The following is a 16105-nucleotide window of genomic DNA, read 5'->3' as shown; positions in this document are numbered from 1 at the left end:
CCGTTTTTAATCAAACGCGACAACGATATTTGAGAAATAACACGGAGGTGCTATTTTGGTTGTAATCGTAAATCGGTGCTGTGTATATTCATAGCCACATTAGTCTCAGCCATTCCCATTTTGAGCCCAATATGCTCTCGCCAAACCCAGCCAGGTGTGCCATCGCTTCTGCGAACCTTGGGCGGAAACATTCCTCCCAAGGGGAATCATTATCGCATTCACCGTGTCTTCAAGGCCGAATTGGCTCGCCGCTTGCGCGACAAACGTCCACAGGCTCTCCCCTTCCCATCCAACACTAAGCGCAAACCGAGTAACTTTCCCAAGTGCCTGCACTTGGATATCTTCGCTTGGTATATCCTCCAACACATGAACAGCGAAGCTCCAACCCGATATATCGCGCGGATTGGCCAGGCACCAATCGATAACCCGGTCAACAACGGAGCGTGCGGATTCAGTATTCCAGTCCTCATCCTCAGCCGCATCAGTCAACACTACACCCAACTGTCGCATGTAGCTAAAGGCGTAGTAGTTCTTGGGGTGCAATTCTCCAGCGCGAAGAACAACATCCAATTCTGAGCGCTGAAGACTCAACAGCTCCGGTGTGCTCCAAGTCTGCATCCGCAGTAAATGGCCCAGCACCCACAGCCGATGATGCCACAAAGTGGGCGATTTGGTGTGGCGATGCAGCGGCGAGCACTGATAGCTCGACATGAGCGTGAGCTCAGTTTGGAACAGTAACAGCGTGGTAGCTGCGACGGAACTAGCCATGGCTGTGCAGAGTCTGCGCTTGCGCCAGTTACAAGCAGTGAGATGCTCGCAGTCGAAGAGAAGCATTATCTCTGTGATGACCGTATCGGACTGGTGGATGGCTTTGAGGTCATCTTCGGTCATAGGCTGTAGACGGTCGAAGAAGAGTTGTCGGGCCACCGTATAGGCCTGAATTAATGTTTTCTTGGTTGTGCCAATAGCGCATCCATCTTGGAGGAATGCGGCGCCTAGACTTGGTGGGATGATCTCGATTTCAAGGACTTTGTTGTCTCTAGATGCGAAGATATTGGCGAGTTCTTGAAATGCATGCTCTGGACTGGACATTTGAAGGATAATCAGGTGTAAATCAATGCCTCATTGTTATTTGTCAATTTAAAATTGTTGTTGTAAATAAAATATAGCCGCAGACGTAGATGGTGTGAAGGCGGAAAGGCCAAGTCCGCATTATTTCCTTCCACAAGGGACGTCATCCAACCTTCAACAACTTCGACCAAATCGCTCCCTACTTTCCCCATTCGACAAGTCTGACCGGCCGCTTTCATACAGGCTCAGCCTGTGCCATCGCATCCTACTGACCTCGACACCCGCCACGATGTTGTCCCTCATCCTCACGGTGTTCTTTGTGCACGTCGCAATCTACCTCGTTAATACGATCGGTGCAAGCACTGTTGACAGTTTGGTATGTATCTATAATTGTGCGCAAAGGTCTACCCTGAACCGAGCTGACACCTACATCAGTTATGGCTACTTTACCTTCGACTGCCTACACCGACCTCCCGAACAGCCCGCAAGCAGCAGGAGCTGAAGCGCGCGGTCCTCGAACAAAAGCGCGAAATGAACAACACGAGCTCGCAGGATGAGTTTGCGAAATGGGCGAAATTGCGGAGACGCCACGACAAGACCATGGAGGAATATGAGGCGTTGAGTACGTTGAACCACAGGAGGTCATGTCAAACAACTAACACCCCCCAGACAAAGCCCTCACATCGCACAAATCCTCCTTCGACTGGACCGTCAAGATCGCTCGCTGGCTCAGCACAAACGGCCTGAAAGTCTTCCTCCAGTTCTGGTACTCGAAGACACCCGTGTTCCCGCTCCCAGCTGGCTGGTTCCCTTACTACGTGGAATGGATTGTGTCGTTCCCTCGCGCACCGCTGGGCTCCGTCAGCATCCAGGTTTGGAGCAACGTCTGTGCGGCGGCGATTGCGCTCGCTGCGGAGATCGTGGGCGCTTTGCTGGTGCAGGTTATAGGCCAGAAGGAAAAGGTACCCGTCAGCGAAGGCGAGAAGGCACAGTAGACGAGCACAACTTATGCAGATTTTGTATTATATGAAGTGAGTGCTACGATATAGTCATGAAATATAAAATTCAATTGCATTGAGATATATAAAACAGGCTTGAAGTTCATCAGATAATTTTAAATCGTTTATCGTCAACGCCCCTTTGGGACTCTGTGCTTGACTCTATGATTGGTATATCATCACGCGAACAGCCTTTAGACAAAGAGTCCGACCCCTTCGAAAGGGTATCTGCAACGAGCAGAACTCGTGCCGCTTTGCCATAAGCTACAGACTCGAAAATATTTGAACTCCTCGCCTCAAGAATGAGCCCCATTGAGTTACTCGCGGGTGAGCGCGAGCAATCGCATGACTATCGAACTTGACGAAAGGCAACCCGATACGAGGACCGAAGTTCTCCCCCTCCCCCGACCAACGCAGTCACCCCATTGTTTCCATCGTCAGAGACGGTGTTGGGTGGTGCAGGAGGACGGGTAGGGAATGGGCAATGAGCCGCTATCGAATTGCTTCTATGGCGGCGCGTTTCCGCAGTGCCTGGCTTGGTACTTTGGTTGCCCAAAGCGCAGGGTGTCCGGGGACTTTCTCCCAAAGCGAGATTAGAAGACAATGCCTTCTGTGTGTGAGCTTTGAATGCGATTCTTTGAACGAGGAGTTGGAAGAAGGAAGAGGCTGCAGTTGGGGTTTTTATTTTTTGAGTGGATGCGTAGCGGTCATGTGATGTCTAACCTTTTTGGGACCAATTCGTTAGCCCTGCATTATGTAACCCGTTCCTTTCGACCCCAATGAGAACTAGTTTCGTTTCTTCCTGAGGCGCCGAAACCCAAAGAGCCCTAGCGTCCTCTTTCGCCGAGTCTTATCTCTCTTCTCTGTACTCCATACGGAGTACTCTGTACCTGAATTGGACTTTGGAATTCTCTTTACTTGTTGATTTTCCTTCTTGTATCTCCCAATTCTCCCCAGACCTCACAATTTCGAGCCATCCTCTTCTCCAAACCGCTCCGCGTGAGTCGAACCAACCGCAACTTCGCCCACATAACAATCCAGACTAGAGCTTTTGATACTCGAGAGGGCATTGTGGGGATTTTCAATGTTCAAATCCATCAACAAATGCAACTGATTGATATTGATATTACAACGTAGTACTCAGTCTGCTGTTTTGCCTACCTACTCTCTCAGTCATTTACTCTAATCTTTATATAAAAGTTGAACCAAAAAAAGAATGCATTTGACAAAAATGGCTATATGAATGAAATTACAAACGATTTTTACATGATCCCATTTACGCCTTGGCCTTGGTCTTGGTGGCCTTCTTGGTGGCCTTTCCCTTTTTAGCAGCAGGCGACTTGACAGCCGGTGACTCTGCAACAGCCTCCTTAGGAGTCTCCTCTGTCTTCTTTCCCTTCTTGGTCTTCTTGGGGGTATCATCGGTAGAAGCAGGGGCTTCAACAGCCTTAGGGGCCTCGACAGCCTTGGGCTCCTCGGTAGCGGGCTCGATGGCCTCGGTAGTCTCACCCTCAACAGCCTTGGGAGCCTCCTGGACGGGGACGTCCTCGACGCTCTTCAGCTGGGGAAGGTCGATCTCGTAGCCCAGAGCCTTGAGCTTCTTGGCCTTGGACAATCTCTTCTTCTGCTCGGACTCAATGCTCTTGGACCATTGCTCGCGGGTCTTGCCCTTCTCGAGACGCTTCTTCTCAATGCGGTTCCAGGGAGTGACCTTGAAGCGGCGGTTGGCACCCTTCCAAACCTCGGGGTGGAGCTGTTCCTTGGGAACAAACTTGCACTTGACAATGTGGCCGTACATAAGGTAGTTGTCCATTGTCTCGGCGACGATCTTGGCGACTGTGGTGGAAGAGAATTCGATGAAGGCGTAGTGCTTGGAGCGACCGGTGAGACGGTTGCGAGAGATACGAAGACGGGTAATTTCACCAAATTGAGAGAAGTAGGCTTTCATCTGGTGCTCGTAGAAACCGTGGGGAATGCGTCTGATAAGGTTAGATTTGAAAATAGACGAATGATTCGAAATTTGAAACTCACCCAATGTAGACAGTGCCAGGCTCCTCGGGGGGCCGTTCTTCTTCAGCTCCTTTGCGAGCTGCTTGGCAAGCTTGCGCTCAGCCTTCTTGGTGTCGGGGACCTGGGGGATGGGCTCGCCCTCTTTGTAACCCTCGCCGGACTCTTCATCGTCACTACTCTCAAAGCCCTTGATGAGATCGGCGGTTTGGTCATCCTCGGCCTCGGACTCGCTTTCAACAATGGCTGTGGGGACATCTTCCTCATCTTCGGACTCAACGACGGGCTCGGGCTTCTTCTCAGTCTTTTTGACGGCAGCCTTCTTGGGGGCGGCCTTCTTGGGAGTGGGAGCGGCAGCAGCCTCCTCCTTCTTGGACTTCTTGTTGGCGGGCTTCTCAGCAGGCTTCTTCTCAGTCTTCTTGTCGGTCTTCACGGGCGCAGCAGTCTCTTCGGTCTCCTCATCAGTAAGGAAATCGGCAGCGCGCTTGCGGGGCTTGGCTTGACGAGTAGGCTCGGCGGTCTTCTTCTCGATCTTCTCTGCCTTTGGCTTGGCGGCAGTCTCCTTCTTCTTCAGGATAGACTTAGGAGCAGCCTCCTTGGGGGCTTCAGCCTTGGCCTCGGCCTGTTTGGTTTTTTTGGCGGGCGAGTCGGCGGCAACAGGCGCAGCTGTAATAGCGTTAGTCAAATGAAATTCAAAAAGCAATTGAGGTTTCGCATACCCTTGCGCTTTGAAGTTCTCGTATTAGGGGCCATTTTGACGTTCCGTTGTGTAGAAATGAATACTGAACGCTGCTCGATTATCCGGAAACTTTTTTTTCTTCTCTGATTTGCTTGGAAGGCGGTGAGCGCGGACCACCGATTGCCCAATATGTCTTCAATCTACTACGACCCTGCTTATCAACCCAAATGGTCTACGGACATGGGGAAAAACAAGAATGTGTCTTTGACACACGAGGAAATTTGGGACGATTCTGCCCTTGTACAGTCTTGGGATGATGCTGTTGAGGAATATCAAGTCAGTCAAGCCCCGGTTCACGTGATCTATATCTAACTCAATGGCAGCTCTATCATAGTATTCACGCCAAGGGTGAGAATATCGAAGATGTCTTGAAGTCGGCAGAGGAGAATGGTACTGCTGCCGAGACTAAGAATGTCGAAGAAGAAGCCGAGAGTGTCGCAGAGAAGGATGCCAACCCTGAGAGCGAGGATGTCGCCATGGTCATCGAGGAATCAACTTCGGAGTCTGCTCCTAAGGTACATTACAGTTAATACTCTCTTTGGGATATTGACTAAAATTGAGCAGGTCTCTCAGCCCGTGGCGACTTCCACCGAGGTTTCAACAGGTGCTATGCCCCACCCAGTTATGGCCAACAGTATGTACCACGTCCATGATTTGTACGTTTACTAATTGTATTCAGTCAAAGATGAAGCTCTGAAGAACCTCATGATGTCGTGGTACTATGCTGGCTACTATACCGGACTACACGAAGGCCAGCAACAGGCAACCCAAGGCAAGACCTGAACAACTGACAGGCCAAGTCCACTACAGAGGAATCTCATTTGCATCAACGAGTTTTCTAGCATAGGGTGCGCGTCAATGGATTTCAATTTTTTGCGAGACCTGTCGACTTGGTCATCTATTGAGCAATGTCATGAAATCACATAAAAAAGTTGAAAGTACACGGCCAAAATGAAACATCATGTGCGGGTTTCCAAATAAAGTAAGAATACATCTTCCAAATTACCAGCTGGGCCAACTGCTTAGAGGCCGGCTCCAGCTCCGCTGAGAAGACCACCAACGAGAGGGATTTTGCTCAACTCGTTGGGCTTGGACTTGGGCTTGTGGGTGGCAGTAGCAGTGGGGGTAGCAAAATTACCGGAAGACAGCCTGTTCTTGTAGGAGGCAGTGGGAGTAGGCTTGATTTCCCCATTGGCCTCAGCAATCTTCTTATTAGCCTTGGCAATTGCCGCGTCGTCATCCTTCTTCTGCTGCTCTTTCTCCTCCTGCTCTTTCTTCTTCTTCTCCTGATCCTTCTTCTTCTGCTCCTCGGGGGACAATTTGTTCTTGTCGTCGCCGCCAAGACCAGGGAGAAGCTTGGTAGCACCCTGTCTTGTTAGTAAATTTTGGAAGATAACCCCAAGGCTTTGGCTTACCTGTAGTGGGCCAAGAGCACTGTCGAGGCTGAGCCCAGGGGCTTCACGCTTGACGGGCATAGAGAGGGCCAGCGCTGCCAGAACGAGCAGGACGGAAAGGAAAGAGAGACTGAGACGAGCCATTGTGTGTATGTTGTGAAGATATAGATCAAGAGAAGGAATATATGTTCAAAGAGTGTGTCTTAACGAGTGGATGTGGTGAGGGAATCCGAAAATGAGTGAGTGGCTGTAAAAACAATAGTAAACAGAGCGCAGGGCCCTGCGGGCAGTTATGTGGGATTTATATCAACCCCTTCGTTCATGTCACAGTGGGAATGGAAGCCAAAGGGAGGCTAGGGAGAATGGCCGATGATATCGCGTCTTCACATGGTATTTTGAATCAATCGAGATAATCTTTAATGGTATTTTTATTTGCTATTCTCGGTGGTTGGAGGCAGAGAAAACCCTCCAACTTGTAACATCTCAAGTATGGGCGCAGTTGCCTCCAAGCTTGAACATAGATGGCAGCAAATCATCATCACTGTAGCAATCAAGGGATGCATAGTAGTCCAGAGAGGCAAGTCAATCACTCTGCGCTGCGTGGGGCCTTGATAAATCAACACATTCCACGTTCTAAACTGCATCGAATGCAACTCTTTCCCTGGTTATAACGAATGGCTGACTTGACAAACCACCCTTGAGGTTTTGGACTGGTCAGATTACAATTAATAAATTTCCCTTATTGCAGGAACAGCAGCCATACATTGTAGGTAGGGATAGAGCGCAGGGTTGGGGACCGCTGGGAGATGTAGATCAACCCTGCCAACATTCCAACACGGAGCATTGCGCGGTGTTTTGTCCGATATCACGAGGCGGCGCCTGTCTACAGCAAGCCTCTTCAGCCTCCGAACGAATCAAGTTTCAAAAATTTGTATTTGTTTACAAGGAATGTATCTCCCTACTTTGACACGCACAGCCCCATGAAGGGAGCGGACGTAACACGTGGGAGTCTTCAGAAGGACTTGTCCAACTGTAAGAACTCAGTATGGGCAACTTTTTGACCTCGAACATCATAGGTATGACAAACAAGACTTCGAAGTTGCCAGATTATACGTCTAGATAAGCTGTTGGTTAGTGAATGAATGATCAATCCTTTTTGGAGAATATGAACAAGAAGTCGTCTTGCAGGGCTGAACCTCAACATTAAGGGTTCAGTGGCAGCCATGACTAGCCCCTGTAGACATTGACTTGACAAAATGACTGTTATACACAAATCACAAGATTGAAAAGGTATGTTGGCTCAAAAGCGAACCCGTTCCCCTCTGGTTGAAAGTCAGGGGGCGGGATTAGAACGAGCATTCTTCGGTCTGGGTCCCAAAGCTAAAATATGTAGATAGAGTGAGGATTTTCCATCGACAAGAGTGTGTTGGGGACCGTGTATATGTTTTGAAGTGAAGAAAAAAAGGAAAAGAGAAAGCGGATCGAAGACTTTTATTCCACCGCAGTAGCGCCAATTATGTCAGCAGATCACGTGTGTCTATATCTCTAACCTGCCACTCAGCCAACTTGCACAGGTTCATGGTGATTTCCTATAAATGTAGTCGGTAAAATTTTGACATAAATATTCATCATGTTGATGGCCCGTGTGAGTCTGCTGGGCAACCGTACGAAAACTGGTTGTTGGACTTGTGAAATGTCACAATCGCCACGACAAGATGTTCGAACTATGCAACATTAGCTAGAGCTTCAATGATCTCACGGAAAACATTAGGTGGTAAATCTTCTAGCCATAGGCGTTATTTTAACCTTTAATTGAAGATGTTCAGAAAAAACTGGTTGAAAAGAGCTGACAATAAAAAGAGGACAATATAGGGCACAGCAGACTGGAGAAATTGAGAACTAAAACACTATTGCAACACACTTTCGAACACAAGTTGCAAGCTATTAGACAGCAGGAGCAGAAATTTCATTATCGAGCTTATTTGCGCGACAAATCCAGTATTTAAATGGTTATTTAGATGGTGATATTGAAATAATTCTCCATCGTGGATCGATCAGCACGTCCCAGATGGTCCATTTCTTTACATCTGTTGACGATTTGGCTGTTCAATCCAGTAATTTATATCAGCTCATCTATAAATCAGTATCAATTTCGATCAATAGCCCTCAGCGATCTCTCACGGCCCATCTGAATGGATTCAGTGATGGTATCATAATCATTGCGTCGGTGTCTCGAGACATGGAAAAGGCGCTTCTCGTCGCTGCTTATCTTTCACCTTTGATGTGTGCTTGCAATTTCTTCATGAAGTCGCCTGCGAATCCGGTATGCCTCCCGCGGGCGTTCGCTTGTTTCTCGTCCTTCATTTGCAGCATGAAAGACGGGATGGTGGTTTTCATAGGTGTAGATATTGTGTCAAATGATGAAGGTTCAAATGGAACAGAGAGATTTATGAATTCAAGCGGGATCCAATACGCGGTAGTATATTATGAATCTGGGTAGAAAGAAAAAAATGCGTTTCTTTCTCCGCCGGCCGCGGGGTCGGGTTCCCATCAGATTCTCCCTGTTCTTTACTGAAACCATCAGGGTGCAAGGTTATGACAGGAGGTTCGTCAATTTTCTTTCGTTATAGACAAGCACCACAAGAAATGAGAGGCACAACTGTCAGCTGGCGTCTCCACTTGCTTGAATCCGGCATCACAATTCGGTATGATCAAATGAACTGAACCAACGATTGAGGTAACGGCAAATGAAACGACGGACTTAATTAAATTTGCGCAAATCGGCGGATTGCTTTATCCCCGAGATATCCAAGTGTAAGCGAAGATCTTCGGAGTCAGCACATCACACATCATGGTCCCTCACAGATGAAGCATATCCGAAGTGGGCCGCCTGCTGAATAGTCGGGTGACTCGCCATCCTGATTCGCCAACTCTAATGATAGCTCCAACCCGAAGACCTTCGGCTGATCCATAATTCTTCGGGGTGCGTCATCCAAAATGAAGCTCCTCCCCCACCCTAGCACCTAGCGTCTTATAAAAGATGCGACGGGCCGATTTATTGATACAGCAACAAAACAGTTACAACCATCTGAGAGATCTTGACCGTACTTTATACGCTATCATTTGCCCCAGACGACTGCCATTATGTCGGAGACCATCAAGCCTGTCAAAATCCCCGGCGTTGCGTGGGATATCGCCGCCGACATACACTTCCCACCAAACTTTGACAAGACAAAGAAATACCCAGCGGTATTGTCGGCCCATCCGATTGGCTCTTGCAAAGAGCAGACCTCGGGCAATGTCTATGGCAAGGCAATGGCTGAAGCCGGCTTTGTGGTTGTCGCTTTTGACGCATCTTTCCAAGGTGCCTCGGGCGGAGAGCCGCGGCTCATGGAGAACCCCGAATTTCGCGTCTCCGACTTTCGTTACGTGGTCGACTATATCCAAACACTGCCGTATGTCGACCCAGAGCGTATCGGCGTGCTGGGTGTTTGTGGCGGCGGTGGCTATGCTTTCAACGCTACCATGACCGACTACCGCCTCAAGTGCTGCGTCGGCATCACAGCGGCGAACTTTGGCCGGCTGGCCCGGGAATCCCTCGCTGGCTTCGATCCGGTCGGTTCTCTTGAGAAAATGGCCAAACAGCGCACCCTCGAAGCCCAGGGTGCCGATCGTTATATCTTCCCATTCCTTCCCCCGACAGTCGACGAGGCTAAGAAGATGACTTCGGATCCTGATATCGTCGAGGCGACAGAATATTATAAGACCAGCCGCGGCCAGAAACCATGTGGTACCACGAGCGGCCTTTTCTCATTCAATAGCGCCGCCCTTGCATGGGATGCTTTCAATCATGCGGAGGTCATCATGACTCGTCCATTCATCGCCGTTATTGGCGCCATTCCTGGTGGCTTTGGCGCCTATCGTGACGGCAATGAGATTTATGGTCGTGCCGCTTCTAAGGAGAAGGAGCTTGTTGTGCTCCCCGGCGTGTCGCACTACCAGCTTTATGACGAGCCGAAGGCTGTCAAAGCTGCGCTTGATAAGGTTCTGCCATTCCTGAAGAAGCATCTTGGCGATGCTATATAGATCTTGTCGTGACCGCAAGTGATCGTTCCACCTTCTTCTGTCTCTTTGACTCCTGGCACTTGTATCTGCCTATCCGTTTGTCTCTGAAAATATGAATCGACTTCGATTCATGATCAGCCCAATCGCTTATATTGTATATATTATATATTGTATATCTTATATATTGTATATCTTATAGCTTGACCACCGCTAGCCTTGTTCCGCTTGGCGCGTAGCCTAGGCTAGATAAAGATAAGCTTCTCGCTTACTGCTATATATGTGTACCACCAAGGACTGGTGATGGCGATAGTAGTGAAAAATGCTGGCGAATGGCTTTAAAAGAATCCCTGAGTCTTAATCGAGTTATCCAAAAGCTCAATAGCAATTGAGATGGCACAAAAATGTGAGATAGCGCATTTCGGAATGAACCATGACTGGGTCTTCTACAGCTCCCCACCGCGGCCCGCGCGACTCATGCGGACACTCTATCCTGTTCTGTAACATTGCTGGAATGGTAACTATGAGAGTAAAATTTGTGAACCTGAATTCGATCCATCCTGTATTATGAATTTCTAAGTACACATTGGATATGACAATCTTGGCAAAGAAATGGGTTAGATAAAGGAAATAGTAATAACTTATCAATTGATTAGGAATGAACTTAACTATCCCCCAATGATCTACATACGTTGTGAGTCTCAATGTGCAGGCGACGGGGAATATGATTGGGGGCGATTTGGGGATCGTTGGCCCTATTAGCGCCCAGGATTACCCCCACGGACTACAACGTTGTAAGTCTACGGGATGTCAGCGATCCCGCCAAGACCTTTGAGAACAACACATGGGAACGGACTTAGCTGTGAGTGGTTCAATTCTCTTTTTTTAATTGCTGCAGATGAACCCAATTGCGCTTAAAGTTGACTCTGGAGTACATTTACGTGCACGTTTTAGGACTTAATGATCTACTATAGATCAAGTATAATCTACTTTCTCCCTGCGCATTGATATTGCCCGTAGATCATGTCCATAGTACCTTCCGTACCCTAGCCATCTTATCGTCTATAACCTTCCCCCCACCCATGTGTTTCTCTGATAGGACGAGGAGAATGCGGTATTCCCCTCATGAGAGGCACATGTGGTCAAGCTCAACATCATTTGATTTGTATTTGAATTCGCTCTTTGCGCCTCGCTCGTTGTATCACTTTTCGTTCTTTTCGCCAAAAAAACATGGATTGGATGCACGTCTATATCACCGGGTCTGCCGTCCTGGTGTTCGCCCTGGTCGGCTTGGTTCTCCTCGTGTCCTCACAGCAGATCAAGTTCGTCAATACCCGCGCCGGTCCATACCTGAAGTTCATCTGGGCCAATTTCATCAAACCGCATGATAAGAAGATTGGGGGCCAGCAGGATGCACTGGAGAGCTTTTATAAGACACAGGTACAACTATATGGCCCCAAATAGGGAGGATATCCAATTGACATTGACAGGCCGCCGTCTACGATGCCACTCGTCGTCGTCTTCTCTGTGGCCGCGAGGATATGCTTGGGCTCGTGGGAGCGCAATTGAAACACAAGATCGAAAATAAGCAAATCAAGGCCGGCAAAGCTGTTTGGGTGGATGTGAGTGCTCGTTGTGATTATTGTCATTGCTATAACAGTGTGCTAATACCCTTCAGATTGGTGGTGGCACCGGGTAAGCTTTCTGAACCGATCATGATATCAAAACTGACTCGACAAGATACAACATTGAAGCAATGGCGACATTCCTTCCAGTAGACAAGTTCTTCAAGCACGTTTACCTGGTCGATCTCTCACCATCCCTCTGCGATGTTGCCCGCAAACGCTTCGAGCGTCTGGGGTGGAAGAATGTTACTGTTCTCTGCCAAGATGCGCGCTCATTCAGTCTCCCAGAGATGGTCTCTGCTCCCCAGTCTGCAAATTCAACCAATGATGGAGTGGACTTGATCACAATGAGCTACAGTTTATCCATGATTCCTGGTGAGTATCTAGAGGCCCCTTGAATGACTTTTGCTGACTGTCTCAGACTACTACAGCGTTGTGGATTCCTTGACCTCCCGCTTAAAGTCCACTGGCATTTTGGGCGTGTGTGATTTCTATGGTATGCATCCACGCTATATCTTTTAACATTCTGTGCTAAATCAATATAGTCCAAAGCATTGTCGACGTATCCTGCCGCAACTACACCGGTGGTGCCTTCAACCGTCATGTCAACTGGCTGGGACGTATGTTCTGGAGAGCTTGGTTTGATTTCGATCGAGTCAGCCTGGAGGCTGCCCGCCGTGACTACCTCGAATATAAGTTTGGAACTGTGATTTCGGCCAGTGAGCGAAACTATCTTCTCGGTGGTATTCCATACTATATCTTTGTTGGATGCCCCAAAGAAGTGCAATCAACACCATCGAGCCAATCTATCGAAAAGTTGGACGCTTCGTTCACCGAGTCTCCATATCTGCTACCAGCCAACCACAAGCAGGAAATGGATCACGCAGTGGTTAAAAGCACCCATGAAATTCGCTCGAAGGCTTATGAGTCGGCTGTTATCAATCTGAGTGCCAATCTTCCTCTTCCGTCGTCTTTCTACCAGAACCACCACTACCGCATTCACTACAACGACATGCTCCCAAAGCACACTCAATTCCAGAACGAGTACATCTATGCTTTCACATGGGAAGACCCCAGAGTTGATCACCGGCTATTGAACATTGGTAAAGACGACGTGATCCTAGCTATCACTAGTGCTGGCGACAACATCCTCGACTATCTACAGAAGAACCCCCGCCGGGTGCACGCAGTGGATCTGAACCCCAATCAGAACCATCTCCTCGAGTTGAAGGTTGCATCTTATACCGCCCTGGGCCACCGTGATATGTGGAAGATATTTGGTGACGGAAAGCACGCTCAATTCCGTGAGCTTCTCATCTCCAAACTTAGCCCTCATCTATCAAGTCAGGCTTTCCAATATTGGCTCGAGCATACCCAGACCTTCACTTCTAAATCTGGGCATGGACTGTATGAAACCGGTGGCTCTCGTCATGCCATTCGCATGGTTCGTTGGCTTTTCAACATTTTCGGACTGCAGGGAGAAGTTCGCAAGTTATGCGAGGCTCAGAGTCTTGCTGAACAGCGGGAGATCTGGCCTCGCATTCGTCGTGTATTGATGAGCCGTCCGCTACATTGGGCCATCGTGAGTACGGAATGGTTTGCCTGGAAAGCCGCTGGTGTGCCGCGCAACCAACGGAACATGATTGTTGATGATTTCTTCCGCCGCAACGGCCTAACTGAGGATATGAAGAAAGGTAAAGATGTCAGCGGTCAGTCGATCTGGGAATATGTTGTCGACACCCTTGACCCTGTTGTCAATGATACCCTCATCAGCAACGACAACTACTTCTACTTCCTTTGCGTGCAAGGAAAATTCTCCCGGAGGTTCGTGTACTTCTTCTGTTCAAGGACTCCTGTACTAAACCCGATAGATGTCACCCGACTTATCTATCGCCGCAAGCCCACGTCAAGCTCTCCACTCCTGGTGCATTTGATGGTCTTCGCATCCACACCGATGAGATCAACGAGGTGATCAACCGCATCACTCCGGGAACTCTGACTATTGCCGTGGTAAGTACAGTCAGCAACTGCCAAGTACGAAGCTAATCTGAGTAGGTCATGGACTCCATGGACTGGTTTGATCCCGCGGAGGACTCAGCTCCAGCGCAGGCCCGAACCTTCAACCACGCCCTGAAGAAGGGTGGCCGCATCCTGCTCCGCTCCGCCAGTATTGACCCATGGTACATCAAGCACTTTGAGGAGAACGGCTTCTCTGCTCGTCGTGTGGGAGCCCGGTTCCCAGGCACATGCATTGATCGGTGAGTTTCCCTTTGCGCATCTATCCCGAACAAAGCTTATAAAGACAGTGTAAATATGTATGCATCCACCTGGATCTGCACCAAGACCGAAGATCTATGCACTGGAATGACAGACCGCAAGATGTCGGCTCTTTCATTGCCTGATAGTGCTATTCAGGCCAAGAGGTCAGGCAGCGTAGAGGATCTGCAACTCTGAGTTCTTTTTCCGTGTTTACTGTGTTTTAGAATTTTGCTGAACATTCATTGATGATACCTACGAGGAGTTAAAGAGGGGTTCGAATTCTTGCCTCAAAAGCGTGGGACCGGGAGTACGAAGGTCTATAGTGGTTAGGTGTCAAATGCATTTGATCTCTAGAATTGATGCGAATATGCCCTATTCTAGACCGCTCAATGCCATACTGTTCCATCCTTGCATCTCCTTTTACACATCTTTTTACGTCTATCAGAAATTCGATATTCCATTTAATTTCATAAGCTTTGGTTTCGCTATAGTACTAGTGGTAAAATCGTAGAATTGAATGGTGGGAATAGCTTTAATATTTTAAACTTAGTGTATATATGTACTTTGCATATTGAGGCATCCGTGATAGTAAGTTATGTATCTCAGTTTCTGAGTATATAAGCGCAATTGATTCCTGACCGCTAGACACCTTCGGAGGGAATATGCAAAATACATCTCGTTTCACTACGAAAGTTCTGGAGGCTGTCATCAATTTGTTCCTAATGAGATACACCGTCTTTAGAACTTTAGTTTTTGCTGCAAAAAGGAGCTCTGCTAAAATTTGCATATCATATTCATGCAAGGGCGGCTCGTGAAGCGGTAGATAATCGACCATGCTGCAGGCAAGTGCCGATCCCTGCAGATCACGTCGATCCCCCATAAAAGGCGATGAAGCGGCCAATCATCCGGCGCTAGTTTGAGCACATTTGCGTTGAATTCGAATCTGTACACAGAAGTATGTTTCAACTGTCCTTTTCCTATGCTCGTGAGTTGATAGAACCCGATATAACGTCCATCCCCAGCTTCATTGAGTATTGCGAATTGATCCCACCTAACCAATTGCTTCGGAGTTTCTCTCTACCGAAATACATTTTCTCCCGAATTGAGTAATGCCGTTTGATTCACAAGGCGATAAATGGTCCTGGTAAGTCGGTACCGAATCTTGTCTCTGTCTATATCCCACGCTGTGTTCATGCTTACACCAAAAAGCACATCATGTATTCGAGGGCACCGTTCGTCAAAATGCGCCCACTACGACCGGCCCATGAAGCGAATCCGCAAAGCTGGAAGGCCATTGACAAAATGCACTCATCTCAATGGTGTTGATTGCAATTGCCGTGAGGTGTGGGCAGTCATGGTCCCGCTTGCGCCAGGTATGCTATGAACAACCAGAATATGGAGGTGCTTTATCCTGATAACGTCTGGTTACTCAGGTTCCACAGTGTGCAGACCGGAATGCAGGGTACAGCCAATAAAACAAAAACAGCCCGATCGCTCGGTTTTCAACTCGGGGAGAGAGACCCAATGCCGAAATTATGGATAATCTGCAATCGATGATGGCTAGATGTACTGAGGTTGTGAGATTATGAGACTGAGTTAAAACTCAAAGGCTTTGAGTTACGGTGCTATACGATCTTGCGTTAATCAGGGATGAAGAAAATGAGGGGAATGGAAAACGAACCGGGGGTTATACTCACACGGCATCATAGCTTCCCTTCCACAACTAGGCAACCATGTGACTCAATATGAAGACATGAGAAGACATCGAGAGAAACCAGGACTTATGGTCATTGCGGGAATATATCCAAATAACGAACAGTGAATTGGGTTCTATCCTGAACATGATTCTGATGGGTACATCAGTAGTTATTTGAAGATGCCAGCCTCGTATTATCATATTACAAATAAAATGCACCTCTCACAAGAGTCAAGAGTGGAGAGATCATACAG

At 48.2% G+C, this 16105-nt stretch overlaps 8 protein-coding genes across 8 annotated transcripts; 5 read left to right on the top strand and 3 right to left on the bottom strand.

Annotated features, from left to right (window-relative positions):
- Positions 1-105: 105 nt before the first annotated feature.
- Positions 106-1092, bottom strand: N7529_000791 (uncharacterized protein; the record flags this gene model as incomplete). Its single annotated transcript, XM_057236322.1, has 1 exon — positions 106-1092. The coding sequence occupies one exon, from the start codon at positions 1090-1092 to the stop codon at positions 106-108; it is 987 nt and encodes a 328-aa protein (XP_057103125.1).
- A 268-nt stretch (positions 1093-1360) lies between these two features.
- Positions 1361-2066, top strand: N7529_000790 (guided entry of tail-anchored proteins factor 1; the record flags this gene model as incomplete). Its single annotated transcript, XM_057236321.1, has 3 exons — positions 1361-1447; positions 1507-1693; positions 1741-2066. The coding sequence occupies 3 exons, from the start codon at positions 1361-1363 to the stop codon at positions 2064-2066; spliced, it is 600 nt and encodes a 199-aa protein (XP_057103124.1).
- Positions 2067-2371: 305 nt separating this feature from the next.
- Positions 2372-2784, top strand: N7529_000789 (uncharacterized protein; the record flags this gene model as incomplete). Its single annotated transcript, XM_057236320.1, has 2 exons — positions 2372-2396; positions 2438-2784. 2 exons carry the CDS (start codon positions 2372-2374, stop codon positions 2782-2784), a joined length of 372 nt encoding a protein of 123 aa, XP_057103123.1.
- A 561-nt stretch (positions 2785-3345) lies between these two features.
- N7529_000788 (RNA-binding protein) lies at positions 3346-4829 on the bottom strand (the record flags this gene model as incomplete). The annotated part of the gene is made up of 2 exons (XM_057236319.1): positions 3346-4742; positions 4796-4829. The coding sequence occupies 2 exons, from the start codon at positions 4827-4829 to the stop codon at positions 3346-3348; spliced, it is 1431 nt and encodes a 476-aa protein (XP_057103122.1).
- A 115-nt stretch (positions 4830-4944) lies between these two features.
- On the top strand, positions 4945-5598 carry N7529_000787 (uncharacterized protein; the record flags this gene model as incomplete). Its single annotated transcript, XM_057236318.1, has 4 exons — positions 4945-5091; positions 5139-5330; positions 5380-5449; positions 5495-5598. 4 exons carry the CDS (start codon positions 4945-4947, stop codon positions 5596-5598), a joined length of 513 nt encoding a protein of 170 aa, XP_057103121.1.
- A 239-nt stretch (positions 5599-5837) lies between these two features.
- N7529_000786 (uncharacterized protein) lies at positions 5838-6353 on the bottom strand (the record flags this gene model as incomplete). The annotated part of the gene is made up of 2 exons (XM_057236317.1): positions 5838-6182; positions 6231-6353. 2 exons carry the CDS (start codon positions 6351-6353, stop codon positions 5838-5840), a joined length of 468 nt encoding a protein of 155 aa, XP_057103120.1.
- A 3000-nt stretch (positions 6354-9353) lies between these two features.
- On the top strand, positions 9354-10295 carry N7529_000785 (alpha/beta hydrolase; the record flags this gene model as incomplete). Its single annotated transcript, XM_057236316.1, has 1 exon — positions 9354-10295. One exon carries the CDS (start codon positions 9354-9356, stop codon positions 10293-10295), a length of 942 nt encoding a protein of 313 aa, XP_057103119.1.
- A 1206-nt stretch (positions 10296-11501) lies between these two features.
- On the top strand, positions 11502-14350 carry N7529_000784 (class I SAM-dependent methyltransferase; the record flags this gene model as incomplete). The annotated part of the gene is made up of 9 exons (XM_057236315.1): positions 11502-11711; positions 11762-11893; positions 11950-11966; positions 12012-12271; positions 12318-12392; positions 12442-13720; positions 13768-13906; positions 13952-14154; positions 14203-14350. The coding sequence occupies 9 exons, from the start codon at positions 11502-11504 to the stop codon at positions 14348-14350; spliced, it is 2463 nt and encodes an 820-aa protein (XP_057103118.1).
- Positions 14351-16105: the final 1755 nt, after the last annotated feature.

This window comes from Penicillium soppii, assembly GCF_028829465.1.
Source record: "Penicillium soppii strain IBT 18220 chromosome Unknown utg000001l, whole genome shotgun sequence".
NCBI classification, from domain to species: Eukaryota; Fungi; Ascomycota; class Eurotiomycetes; order Eurotiales; family Aspergillaceae; genus Penicillium; species Penicillium soppii.
Note: the sequence above shows the minus strand (reverse complement) of the source record. Positions and strands in the feature narration are given on the sequence as shown.